Here is a 13,268-nt window from a genome sequence, read left to right on the forward strand (position 1 = left end):
TTCTGTTTTGTTTTTTGTTTTTTAATTTAGGACTTCGTAGACATGGTAGGCTATAAATTTTACTTGAAGTTTTATTTCATCTGCATTCTTTTATAAATGACTACTTAAAACCTACATCTCTGGGCAATTAATTTTATATTTTACATCCGAGTTTCAGAATTTGCAGGTACTGGAATAATCGAATAGACACGAAAAACAGATATCTGTGAATCTGTAGCAGTTGTTTAATTTTCTCCAGAAAAAAAAAACCTGGTGACAAGTGAAATGTAATACAAAATTTACATAAAGCATTGTAGTTCTTTCTAAATTTGTGTTCGGATGTGTTGTAGCTGCTGGACTCTTCACCAGCCCCTGACGCTCTGAAGTGAAGTCTGGAAGTGTCCGTGGTTAAAAGGCCCCTCACTGTTACCTGTGAACTCAGTCAGCTGGTTATTATTGGGAATCTGTGCAGCAGGAGACAAGCTGTGGTAACTGTACACGCTGCTGTTCCCGTATCCAAACACGGGATTATATTGTCCCAGAGTCACGTTATAGGGAGCCGAACCCGCCCCGCACAGCTGTCCGTCCCGCACCAGCACCGGCACCGCCACCCTCCTCGGTGCGGGATGAAACCCCGCCAGCTCCAGAGACTGATCCTGTCTCTGGCGTTTACATTTGTACCTCCTGTTCTGGAACCAGATTTTGACCTGTGTGGATGTGAGTTTGAGGATGTGGGCCAGGTGCTCTCTCTCCGGGGCGGACAGGTAGCGCTGCTGTCTGAAGCGACGCTCCAGCTCGGACACCTGGGACTGAGAGAAGAGGACCCGGGGCTTCCTGCGCAGCCTGGATCTGATCTTTGAGCTGCTGTCACAGTCAGGTGGGCTGTCAGCGCCGCTGATCTCTGTGAATCAGAGAAAAGAAAAAACAGTCAAAGTCAAACTAGTCTATGCACCTGCAGCGATCTGAAAGATAATTTAGCTGGAAATAAAGTCTAAGATGTTCTTGTTCTAAAAACTACAAAATGGCTTAAGAATAACGTTTGGCTAGTCCTAAATTAAACCTTTAAATAAATGATGGACGGTTTGAGTTTTCTAAAAATGATATGATCAAAATGTACTTATCTAGTGTAAGGGGAATGTTTTAAATGAGTATTTCTTTTTTTTGCTGCCAAAGATAACCTGTTTTGTTATGAAGCAATTGTGGAGCATATTTTTGCATCTTCGTTACTTTAACATTCAACAGTTGTATGTCAGTCCACTTCTGAGTATTACGATAAAGCTTTAGGGGGGAAAGTCCAAAATGGAAGTGTTAGAATTTGACAGAATTATAAAAATCCTATAGCCTTTTTTTTAATTAACAACAGAACTGTTGAAAATAATATTTTGGTTTGATTATGTCAAAGTTACACAAACTTAGACAGAGAGTTTTTAATATTAGGCTTTATGTAATTGGAAAACCTGACACTAATCACCTCTGTGTTTCGTGGGAAAACTTAAGTTTTGGACTCTGGAGTGTTTTAAATATAACAACGCTCCCTCCCTTTGTATTTGCGTTTCTTGTTTGCAAATGAGAAATGATAAAGAAATGAAACTGTGACAGGTCTCACTCTTACCTCGCAAAAAAACAAGGCCTATCTACTAAAATTCGCCTTGTATGTCACCAACCATTACTAGAATGATTGTACCCAAGACTTATTGGTTTTAATGTTAAAATGATCTCACCATGCTCATCCATCTCCTCCTCTGCTGCTGAGTTGAACTTCTTCTCCTGCAGCGCAGAGACGCAAGGCTCAGCCCGCTGATCATACAGATCTCTGCTCCGGAGCGCACCGTTTGTGTGCTGATACTGTATCGGAACTACCTGATCAGACGCCAAGAATCCATTTTCAAAGTCCTGGTGGTGCTCCAGCTTCAAAATATCCTTCACTGAAAAAGGTGTAGAGGTGGCTGAACCGGGATGCATCTCCACTCCGGTATCTGGATCCGTTTTTACGCGCTGCACTCGAGCTGCAGGTTGTGCTGCAGGCCGGACGTTTCTGTGCTTTGACTGCTGAGTGAGGCTCTGAAGATTCGGATCATTCAAAGAAGCTGCTAAAGAGCAAGGTGGAGATATATCTGTCACCCCTGGCCAACAGCTAGCCTCCATTACTTCTCACCTTACACAGAAACACTTCATGAAGTAGGCTGCCCAACCGGATCTGTGTGAGGGGGTCTAGTCAGTGCTTCATTAAGAAATGGGACTGACGACTTCCAAAGATTCTACTCGAATGCAGTTTTGTGTGGTTTTGTGCTGCCATACATCTAATGAAGTATGTTTTTTTGTGTTTGTGTTTGTTTTATCATTTTAAGTGTCAGAAATAATTATAATAATAATAAAAATAAACTTAAATTCTTTTGAGTCAGACTGACAGAATAAGAAAAAAACTTGACCTCAAGACACACTTCCACATTTGTTGTGTCAGCCTATGAGCCAAATCAAAACATTCAGTTAATCATTCTAAACTTTTTCATATTATTAGTAACTCGTAGATTTGTTCCTGATAACTAAACCCGTCTAAAGGTGCAGTTAATGTATTCATTGTAAACCCAAACAGCGCTCGTGGTCAGCCCAGTAAAGCCACTTAATCAGCCTGCAGGTCCTCAGGGGTTGAGTGATCTTAGGTGATGTTGAACAGCTTTACCATCAACATTGTTTTCCTGGCGCGTTATTAGTGTTCTCAGGCCACAACAAACAGTAACTTTATCCCTCATGTTGTGGAAGTGGAGAGGCGGCGGCGCCAGCTCGAGATGCTTGACTGAGGCCGAGACGCGCGCGCGCTCAGACAGGAACAGGGACAGACCAGGCCTGCTGTCCTTCATCCGGGAGATATATGGATGTCCATTAGGGCCGTGGGCAGGAATTTTAGGAGATAATACTCGATCGGTATGTGCTTAACACTTTTATCACCTTAAATCGGTAGGTAAATGCACGTGGGTTGTCTTTTTTTCAGAGAAACATTTCGACTTTTCCTAAGCAGTAAACGAAAACAAAGCCTGACGTTTACTAACAAACAGGCACGTATTTTTTATCATTATTCGCAGGCCTCCATATAGACTTGAAGGACTTGCTTGTTTTGTTAAATTAGGATAGAAAAAAAAATGTCAGATAACATTAAAACACAGCAGATAATTCAGAGTAAAGACCAAACCGTGTGTGAACGATTAGTATAGCTATTCGTCTGCTGTTTACAGTTATATGCAGGCCTGAAAACTGTAATGTCTGAAACAATATCAACAGTTGTGGCCTCATCAAGTGCTAAAGCAGACCAACTCGCATAATTGCAGAATCTCCACTAGAGGTCACTGTGTGTTAGACTTCACTTGAACAGGTTCCACATGTGTTTTATGTGAGTTAAAGGCCTGGAGTTTGTAACTCTTTATACAGTTTCTATAAAAGCAGGATTGTCATAAAGTGGCAAGAAAAGTCACAATAATTCCACAGGCTCATGACTGACTAAGGCCCAAAAAAACAAACAAACAGAAAGCAAATTAACATAAGGGCACCGAAATTTATAGCTTTACATGGGATCCAAAATCACTTGCCACGCCCCTGGAAAACTGCATACATTTCTTTACAATCAAATCTTTTTGAAACAATAAATATTCTGAAAGGGCTTTTGTTTGTTTTTGCCTTAACTGTTATCAGGCCAAAGTTCTAACAGTGCTGCTGATAATAGCTGTTTGTCCCTCAGCTGGTGGGATTAGATAATCTCCTGCAGTGGTCGCACAGCAGAAAGGAAAAAAATTTATAAGAGGTATTTTTCAAAGGTTCACCTATGTGAGTCATACAAGAGACAAAAAAGTAATGCAGGTTTAAAAAACAGATTGAGAGTGTGGCCACAGTAATGGAAACAGGGATAAGACTGAATGAGCCTCTTTCACAGCTCTGAAGCATACACCTACAAATGTCAGTGTCTGGGCTGTACGGTTCGTTTTTAAAAATCTGAAAGAGACAAATGTTATTAGTGTATGCTCACTGGAGAAATGTAATATAAATATATAATAATGTAAAAATTCAGATTTTTTGTTTTTGATATCAACTCATGCATAGACAGCCAGCTGATCATGCAGTGTGTGAACCACCCCAATGTATTATAAAGACAGTAAAAACCCCTGTCTACATCTGCCCCCTTGTAAAGATGTTGAAAAAAACAAACATTTATTAATTTATCCTACTAAAAGATCCTTCATTTAAGCAGATGATTATACACTCCTGTTGTGATTGAGAGCTTCTACAGTTAAGAAAAGAGAAGTCAACATAACAAAGACTAACATATGCATCAATATTCTGCATTTGGAGGGGATGATAAAATCTCACAAATTCTAAAGAAAAAAGATGAATTTTTACTTGTTTAACCTTGTAAAGCCTGATCCACAAAAAAAAAAAAAAAAAACAGGAAGCTGTAGTTCTTTGGACCTAAGATATCTTTTAGCCTTTTGGACAAAATCCCTGAAAAAATGGCTAAGTCGTTTTGTTGATCTTTTCAGGATTTATGTTTTTGGATCAAATTTGACACACTGGGTGGTTTTGGCAACTTTTTCAGCAACGTGGATCCTTTCAATGTAAAAATTACTTATTTTGAAAAATTAGTAACAATCTAGATGTTAAAGGCTACTTGCTGCAACTTCTTGAAAATAGCATTGATTTTCCTGAAAAAAATAGTGTGTGGCTGATTTTATATAAGTAGCCATTGAGTGCCAAAATACAACTGGTGGATTGATTAGAGTCATAGACTGTAAAAAACATGAACATAGTCTCCCGACGTCACTCGTCTGTTTCTCAAACGGAAAATGAAGCACATCGGCTATAGCAGCCATATTGGTAGTGGCAATGGCTTCGCCCACAGCTATAGGGCGCCTGTCAGTCACGTGACCCTGAGCTGTGCCTCTGATTGGGCGAGCTTGGGATATTGATATCCTCTGAACCGCTGAGTTAGAAAAAAATTCACCCCCGTGCAGTGTGTGCTGATAGTAAAATTAGCGACTCAAACAGGAGACGTTTTTTGAACCACGCTGTAAATAGGATAATTTCTACTTTGAAAACGTCTTTTACTGGCTTGGTGTGTATGTGACTTCTGGTACTTCTGGAGCCAGCCTCAAGTGGACACTCGAGGAACAGCAGATTTAGCACTTCAGCATTGTCTCATATTCTCAGACCGGAGGTTGCCGCTTGGGTGGAGTACATTGTTTACATTTGTTCACTGGTTTTTAAGGAAATTATTTGTTATGTTAATGAGATAAAGGTCTTTAAAACTCATGTATCAAATATAATACTTCTGATGTTATAGGGTTAAGGTACATGATCTTGTTAAAAACACTGTAAGTAAATCTGAGTTTCATGGTGGGAGCATGGGCTCAAATCAAAAGCTGGATTTTCTTTTTGGCTAACTCATTCTGCTTTCACACAGGGTGGATCGTCCCCCTTTCAGGCTGTTTGTCCAACCTCCCAGATTATCTACCAATCCCAGTCCAAATTTTAACCAGTATATATAAAACAAAATAAAGCGACATGCTTTCCTCAGTGATATACAGCGTATTTAAAGTAATGCTGTTGCTAAGGCTGTTAGCCAACAGAAAAATGTCCCAAATGCTCTGCAAGTCAGATCTCCACACTGATTTGTTTGTATATGTGTTGATCATTATCAGTGAGTAGCTGTGGCATTGCTAGCCCATGGGCATAGCTCTTTAAGTGGTGTCCAATCTTTTTTGTCAAGATTTTACTTTTCAGATTTGAAAAACAGCAAAACAAACTTGAAAAACTTAAAACTAAGGTCAAACTAGGCAGCTTGGACTTCAAAGAGGTAGAAAAAAAAAAAACAGAAGTAAACTGGATTGTTTGTCACCTGGGGGATGTCAGGGTGTCCAGTTTGATGGGTAAATTATCTAATCACACCAGCAGTGTTCTCTGAGGGCTCCAAGCAATTCTCTCTCAGAGTTTCTGTGACTCCAATTCCTTAAAAGCCTTTCCTATTGATTCCACTGTTTCCCCTTACTGTAACATAAGAAGCCAGCTAAGCACAGTTAACCACAAAATACCCCTCATTCATCATCCAGGAAAATAGGAGTCTGAAAGCAGCTGAAAGAGGAGATAATGCTCTCTCACAAAGTGAAACTAAATCTAGCATCAGAATGGTAACATGCAGCTCAAGATACTCCTAAAAATGTTCTGTGACAATGACATTTTCATTCACACTAATTCAAAGAGGGGATATGAAAGTGTTTTCTGTTTAGTATTTTTCAAGTTGTGCACCAACGCAAAAAAGATGAAAGCTTAATCGGAAGGACGCACACATGGTCAGAACTACAAATGGAAGTGGATAACATTTTATATTTGCGTTCTATTAAAGCCATGATTTCAGCTGTAAGTAAAGGAGTGTTTATTTTTCAGGTACATTTAAACAACAGTGCAATTCAAAGTGCCTCACACTATACATAAAAATATGGTAAAAATGGCAATAAAACAAACAAACAAAAATCAACTAAGAAAACACCTATGTTAAAGGTAAAAAGACCCCAGAATGTTCACAAATATGTCACAACAGGTTTTAAGATGGGAGCATAAAAGTTACCGTGCAGAGTTATGCAATAAAAGATATTATTTTGTTGAAATATTCTATTAAAGTCAGCTATAAAAGGTAAAGCCTTCAACCTGGATTTAGAGGAGCTGAGAGGTTCATAGACTTAGTGTTTTCTGGGACTCTCAGATATCTGATGCATAAAAACTGAATGCTCCATCTCCATGTTTGATTCTGACCCGAGAGACAAAAAATGGAAAGGTTGCAGTGAGGAGAAATATCTTCTTTCAGAAGGAATTCTTGAAGCTTCAATGTAAGGAACTGTTTGTTTCTGTGTTCGTGGCCTCTATTCTGGACTATTTTTTTTTTATTTTTTAATGAAAAATTTCACCAAGGTTGTCTGTCTGTCTGTCTGTTTGTGTCAGCCCTGTGATTGACTGGCCTGTCCAGGGTGTACCTCGCATCTCACCCAATGACAGCTGGGATAGGCTCCAGCCACCCGCGACCCTGAACAGGATGAGGGGTTCAGAAAATAAATGAACAGATGAAAAATTTCACCCTGCTTTTTATTTTCATCTGCGTTTCTTCTGTCTTGTCCGATGTCACAGCATTTACAGGAGCCATTAGTATTGTTGTGGCTGGTCGTATTAGCTTTTTTAAGTCATAGGGGGCCATCACTGTTCATTTCAGTCTGTTTTTTTAACCACATAAAAACTCTTCACAGGGACTTTCAAAAGTGAACTCAATGTTGCTGAAAGCTGAACTGTATTAATCAACTACTACCCTACAATTGTACTGAATGAATGAATAAAAAAAATGAATGAATTAGTGTTTCATTTGTCATGGACATCACAGATACATTGTACAAACCAGATACACTGCGTTGTTGATTTAGCAATCATGCTAGTTTTCAACACCTGTCCCAGGGGGCTTCTGAATGGAAAACAAGATAGGGAGAAAAGTGATAAAACAGAGAAAACAATGAGGAAAGAATAAATAAATAAACATAAACTGTATCGCAAAGGCAGCATCATTAAACAAATAAATAAATAAAAAATAGTTTTGAGTGTGGCCATTGTTTGAGTCCTTTGTTAAGAAAGACTGAAATGGACTGAACCAGAGTACTGCATTTCAAGCAAGCTAAGAATCTTTTGCAGTAATTTTTCTGGTAATGTTAAATTTAACAGAACTCTGACTAGAGAAACAAATTCAGACAAACCTCTGAATATTAACAATTACCTAACAATAACAATAAATCAGTCAACACAAGGGTCAATAGAGGTCATGTCACAATAAGTTATTATCTTTGCAAAGGAGGTTGTGTTTTGGGGGGAGTCTGTCTGTTTATTTGTTTGTTTGTTTGTTTGTCTGTGAACAACATAACTCAAAAAGTAGCAAACAGAACTTGATTAAATTTTCATGAAATGTTCAAAATGGGATATGGAAGAATTGATTACGTTTTGGAGATGATCCAGATCACCTTTTGGATCCAGGACTTTTTTGAAGGATTCTTTATCATTGTGACATAGGGCTGTTTTTACCATATATGTATAAAACACCAAGGTAAATGGTCGGATTGCTTTGCAAAACAACACAAGACAAGGTAACAATAATTTCTGACAGATGTAAAAGTGCGATCCAGATCCTGGCAATATTCTGGATTCCAGGTCATCCTAATTTTCAACACTGTCAGGAAACAAATTATTGTACAAACCTGCAACTAACACCAAATTGTGGCAGACAGTCTGCTGAAAGGGAGTATAACATTAAAGTAGGACTGAAGTGTTGCGTGACAACCACAATATGCTTGGTGGAGGTCTGCGCTCTCTGAAAACTTTTCTAGTTTTCATTTCTTTCTCTCACTTTCTTTTGTTATGTCATATTAAATTAATTTCAACAGTACGTATTTTCCCTTAAATACGAACACCTCTACTCTCATAAATCTTGGGAGATAACTCACTTTTCAGGTCAGACAGTAGTTAAACATACCTTGTTGTTGTCTTGTTTCAGGTTATTTAGGATAACAGCGTTGTCTTATCTGAACTGTAACTGTCACCTTACCCAGGAGAGCAAGACAGGTGGAAGAGTAACGTGTATGTTAATATGTATTCAGCGTGTTACATTTTGTTATTGTGTCATCCAGTAAAAATGCAAGTATCCAAAGTACCTTAGTGCTTTATTTGTGTGAGATACTTTGTAGATTAATGCTATTTTGCTGAACTATAGTTACAATGATGTTCTTGGTAAACACTGGATATCACAGACTGACTCTTTTTACTGTAAACTTTGCCTGAAGTGCTCAGTAGTTGTGATTTTTGTTTCATTTTGGTGTGCCCTCTTACCGGCCACTAGATGTCTCTGCCACACTGTATTAATTTTAAAGTCTACAGTAAAGCAAAGAGTTCCCACAGTTTACCACTAAGTGAAAACATGACACACTCTGTCAGTAATGTTCAGCAGAGTGATGATAAAACAAGGAATCCTGGCCAAGGAAAGCTATCAATCATCTGCACTCAAAACGAAACAACAAAAGTGAACATCACTGCATCCATGTCGGTGAAACCTTCCTGTCCTTTCCGACGGTGAATGATCATTTGGAGAGCAGTGAAAAGTGGTGCTGTGAGAGAAAGCAGTGTTTAAAAGCATTCAAGAGCATTTCAGCTGCACTGGTGAAGTGATATGATGCTCAATTAGCACCATCAGTTTCCTGGGCTAAATCAGACATTAGTTGAACAAAGAACACAGTGATGTTAAGAATAAGAAGGAACTAGTCTGTAATAAAATGACCCAATCTTTATCTTAACACCTGTATTTTATGTGCAACTGTGCAGCCAGAGTAGATGTGTACAGCTTATCCAAACCACAAACTGCATTGCTTTTGATTCCAAGACAAATCTCAAGATGCTTTGGCAGAAATGGAAAATGCTCTGTTTCATCTCTTTCCCCTGCCACTCCAGCGCTTTGTTCAGTAAAATTTGATCTAATTTTCTTTCCCGTCCTTTGGTATTTCCCCACAGAAATGAAGGGATAGTGATTGCTGGGTAAGATTGGAGTGGATCTAATCTTCCACTGCTCTCAGTCATACTCCATTTCACTGCACATCTAATTTGTCACACTGCTGATGAATATGCCACAAGTTTCATGGGAAAGAGGAGGACATAATGAATATAAAACACACTGGGAAAAGGGAGAGGCGATTGCCGTACCGCGCTAACCACAGTGCATTGTTCGTATGTCCCATCAAATTGCTGACACTATGCATGCACAAGTGATGCATTGCTTCCCTCCCTCACAATGTGATCAAGAGGTTAAAACAAAGCCAAACAATTGTGGGTTTGTGTGTTTTCTTGCAGATTGCTGGCAGAAGCTGCAGGGTTGTTGAATTTGTAACGACAGGATTATTCTGTAAGTCCAAAGAGAGCAACATCCCTCACTGAAAAATGCATGCATTTAATGCTGATATTCAAGTGGTAATGTTTGGAGGGTTGCAGTGTGTTTTACAGACAAACAGGTGAAGAAGGTGCATTTTTTTTAACCAGGAGGCACCAAAATGTTATATCTGGCAGCTCAAATGAAGCAGTGTCTCATTAGCAGCCCTATTAAGTCAAAACATGTATTAAAAGAACACAAGCAGATGGTATGAACTGAATCTGCATAATCAAATTCTAATTTCATCATTACTCATTATATCTGGGATTGTGATCGTCAGGGCGGTGATACACTCGGCAGCAGTCCAAGCAACAGGCAACAATATGAAGAGACAGGGTCAAAAATCTGTTCAAATGTTTCCTGGCAACAAGATGTTTCTCTCTGTTGAAAGCAGTAATTCCATCCCAATTGCTTTGTAAAGTTGCCCACTACGAAGCTGCTGCTGCTGCTGCTGCTGCTATGTAACAGGACAAGTCGACTCAGCCAGAGACAGATTGTCAAACTGACCATATGGAAGAAATCAGAAGCGTTTCTTTTTGTTCATCATGCTTGTACTAAATTCATTGATGAGTGAGGAGTGAGTATCTCTTTAAAGAAGGAAATGATAGAATCTGTGTGCTGAGCTGCTGCATCACCTATCCATGAGACCGGAGAGCGGCTGATGAGAAAGCCCTTCAGGACTCTTCTCTAAATAGGCATGAAATTATATCTCCCTCTGACTGAGATTAGCGTCCATGGAGCCTCTCGCATTCTGCCCCCTCTTTTCCTCAGGCTCTCCAACCAAACAGGCACTTTGCAGTTTCAGCTCGTTTGTGCTCAAGTTTAGCAAAGTTCATTTTCATCAGGAGGTGCTCACTGTGTCCTTTATGCTCCTCTGTGGGGCCTATGCAATTTGTCACATACTGAAGGCATGTGGTAAATGATAGCAATGCAACATGCTATTGATTCATGTTAATCAGAGGTGCTCCTTGATCACATAATGGAAAGACAAACAACGAACTGCTTCAAGGTACAAGAGAGAACTGGGGAATAGCGTAAATTTAGTTAAAGCTATGGTGTACAATTTGGAAGCTTTGTACATCTTAATAACACCGTTTATAGGGCTGTAATGGTCCTATGGTCCAATCTACACAATATAAAGACCAAAAAGAACAAAAAAATCCATTCAGTATATCCGCTGCAAAGCTGCATACTAGTTGACCAATCTGAACCGTGCATGGCATGCGCGGTTTGGATTGGTATGTGAGTCCATCCAATCCCCTGTCTCCCTTGCTTTGCACCGTCATGCCCAATGTCCCACCTCGTCCGTCCCCACTACCCCTCTCATGTCAGCTAGCTGCTCAGCCACCGAAGTGACATGGAGCCAGAGAAAACCGAAACCAGGAAGCTGTTTCTGTTACCCTCCACAGAGAAGGGAAGAAAACGAAAAAGTTTTGAGGAAAAGGCTGAAGCAAGGAAGGATTATGAGCGATACAGGTGCCAACAGAGACTGAATATTGGAGAAATGTACGATCTGTGGAAAAAGCTGCAGAGGGATTTGGGACTGAAGACTGACGCCCAGACAGCTGAGTTTCTGTTGAACAGGTAATGACTTTGTTTACCACAGTGGGAGATGTCAGCTGAATAACTCTGGTTAGTCTATGCCTGCACTGGCTAATGACTGAACGCTGCTGGTCGGAACGGGTTGGCTCTGTCAATAGATTTTAGCATAAGTTAGCCACACATCTTTAGCATTGTATACTGAGCTGGTGAAGACCTGCTGAGAAAGGTAAAGCCTCGCCCACAGTCAGCTCTGCTCTGATCAGCTGGCCGTTGCAACGCCAGACCTGCTTCGCCGGCTAATTCATGGTTTTGATCGCGCCGGTCCAATTGAAAAAGCTACCAGTGTGTGTTACAAGGAGGGTGACTGTCTTGTTTGTTACATTCTCTGCCGGCAGGCTTCTTGCTCTGTCAGAGGGGGCGTGTTGTTAGGAGGCGAAGAAGGGCGATACGAGCTGGGGGGGCGGGATCTTGGAACACGAAAGGGGAGGGGTGAGTGAGGCCGCGGTTTTCAAATGTGTCTTATCAGCCAAACTGGGTTTCAGATCGTAGCCCATAGCTTTAAATACCAAAATAAAGCCGCTGTACACCGTTTGGCCTACACTCAACAATAAATAATTTAGCAGCACTTAGCATACAGACTTGATAGAAATTGAATATTGTGTTTATAAATAGGTTTAAATTAGTGTTACATCACCTGAATGTAAGAACTATTTTGTTTTTGTGATTTTAAGATGAGGCTGTTTTATTCGCAAAGTTCATCTTCCCCAGCTGCAGCCATGTTTCTACAGTATCATCGAACACACAGACCATATGACTTGTGTGTTTTTGTTATGTAGCTGAAAATGTGCTGCTTGAAGAGGATGAAGAAACCGAGAGTGGTTGTTTTGAGGTTCAAAGAATCTGAAAACTTCACAGAGGAAATCTTCACAGCATCACAGGAGCTACTTTTCCTAAAGAGCCACTGTAACTTCACTGACAGAAGGTGAGCAATGCTGGCAAATAGTCTACTGGCCAGACACTGTTCCTTTAAAGGCAACCATTAAAGGTCCCATATTCTGCTCCTTTTCTGCAGTTTAATATGGATCATTGATGTTTTGGTCCAAAAAGCCAATAAATCAAGCACAGCAGCATTGTTTCCAGGCTCTCATAGCCCCTCTGTTCAGAACGCTCTGATTTAGTGGGCGTGACCTTCATATATAAATGAGCCACCGCTGATACCGCCCCGCTCTTCCACATCACTGAGAGCAGCGCCACGAGCTCCGAGTGCACAATGTTTAGAATACAGCGAAACTCGTTTACCGTAACATTACAGGCTAAAACAACAGGCTAACTGCAGCTAAAGTTAGCATCCTGAAGCTTACACAGAGACAGGGGGGACACTGAGACAGGGGGGACAGCCAAAAACAAAGCAGTGATGGAGATTTCTCTCCAGCAGCGGTGAGAGGAGTAGGCGTGGAGGGGGTTCGGGGGTATCTGCTCTGGTGGACCGATTGGATCAGACTTGCTCCTGATTGGTCAAAAAAGGGGATCGCTGATGTTGGCAAATCCCCAAATTCCAAACAGCTCGTTTTAGGTCAGAATTTTACATTCACAAGCACTACTAAGTACAGGTTTTGTCTTTAAATATCACATTTTGTGGGCTGGGAGGAAAGCCAAAGACCCAGAAATTTCAGTAAAAGACTTAATAAAGTGATTTTTGCATAATATGGGACCTTTAACTTTTGTATAGACTTAATCTACAATGAGGGAAAGGAGGTTGTAGTTT

General features: G+C 40.2%; 1 protein-coding gene across 1 annotated transcript; it reads right to left on the reverse strand.

Moving 5' to 3' along the window:
• Window positions 1–341: 341 nt before the first annotated feature.
• Window positions 342–1,941, reverse strand: nkx2.7 (NK2 transcription factor related 7). Its single transcript, XM_074671137.1, has 2 exons — window positions 1,701–1,941; window positions 342–880 (listed from the first exon to the last, which is right to left on the reverse strand). The coding sequence occupies exons 1-2, from the start codon at window positions 1,939–1,941 to the stop codon at window positions 342–344; spliced, it is 780 nt and encodes a 259-aa protein (XP_074527238.1).
• Between the last annotated feature and the right edge of the window lie 11,327 nt (window positions 1,942–13,268).

The sequence above is a fragment of the Halichoeres trimaculatus genome, unplaced genomic scaffold (genome assembly GCF_033239565.1).
Source record: "Halichoeres trimaculatus isolate MK-OKI-2021-1 unplaced genomic scaffold, fHalTri1.1 fHalTri1_scaffold_5, whole genome shotgun sequence".
Lineage (NCBI taxonomy): Eukaryota > Metazoa > Chordata > Actinopteri > Labriformes > Labridae > Halichoeres > Halichoeres trimaculatus.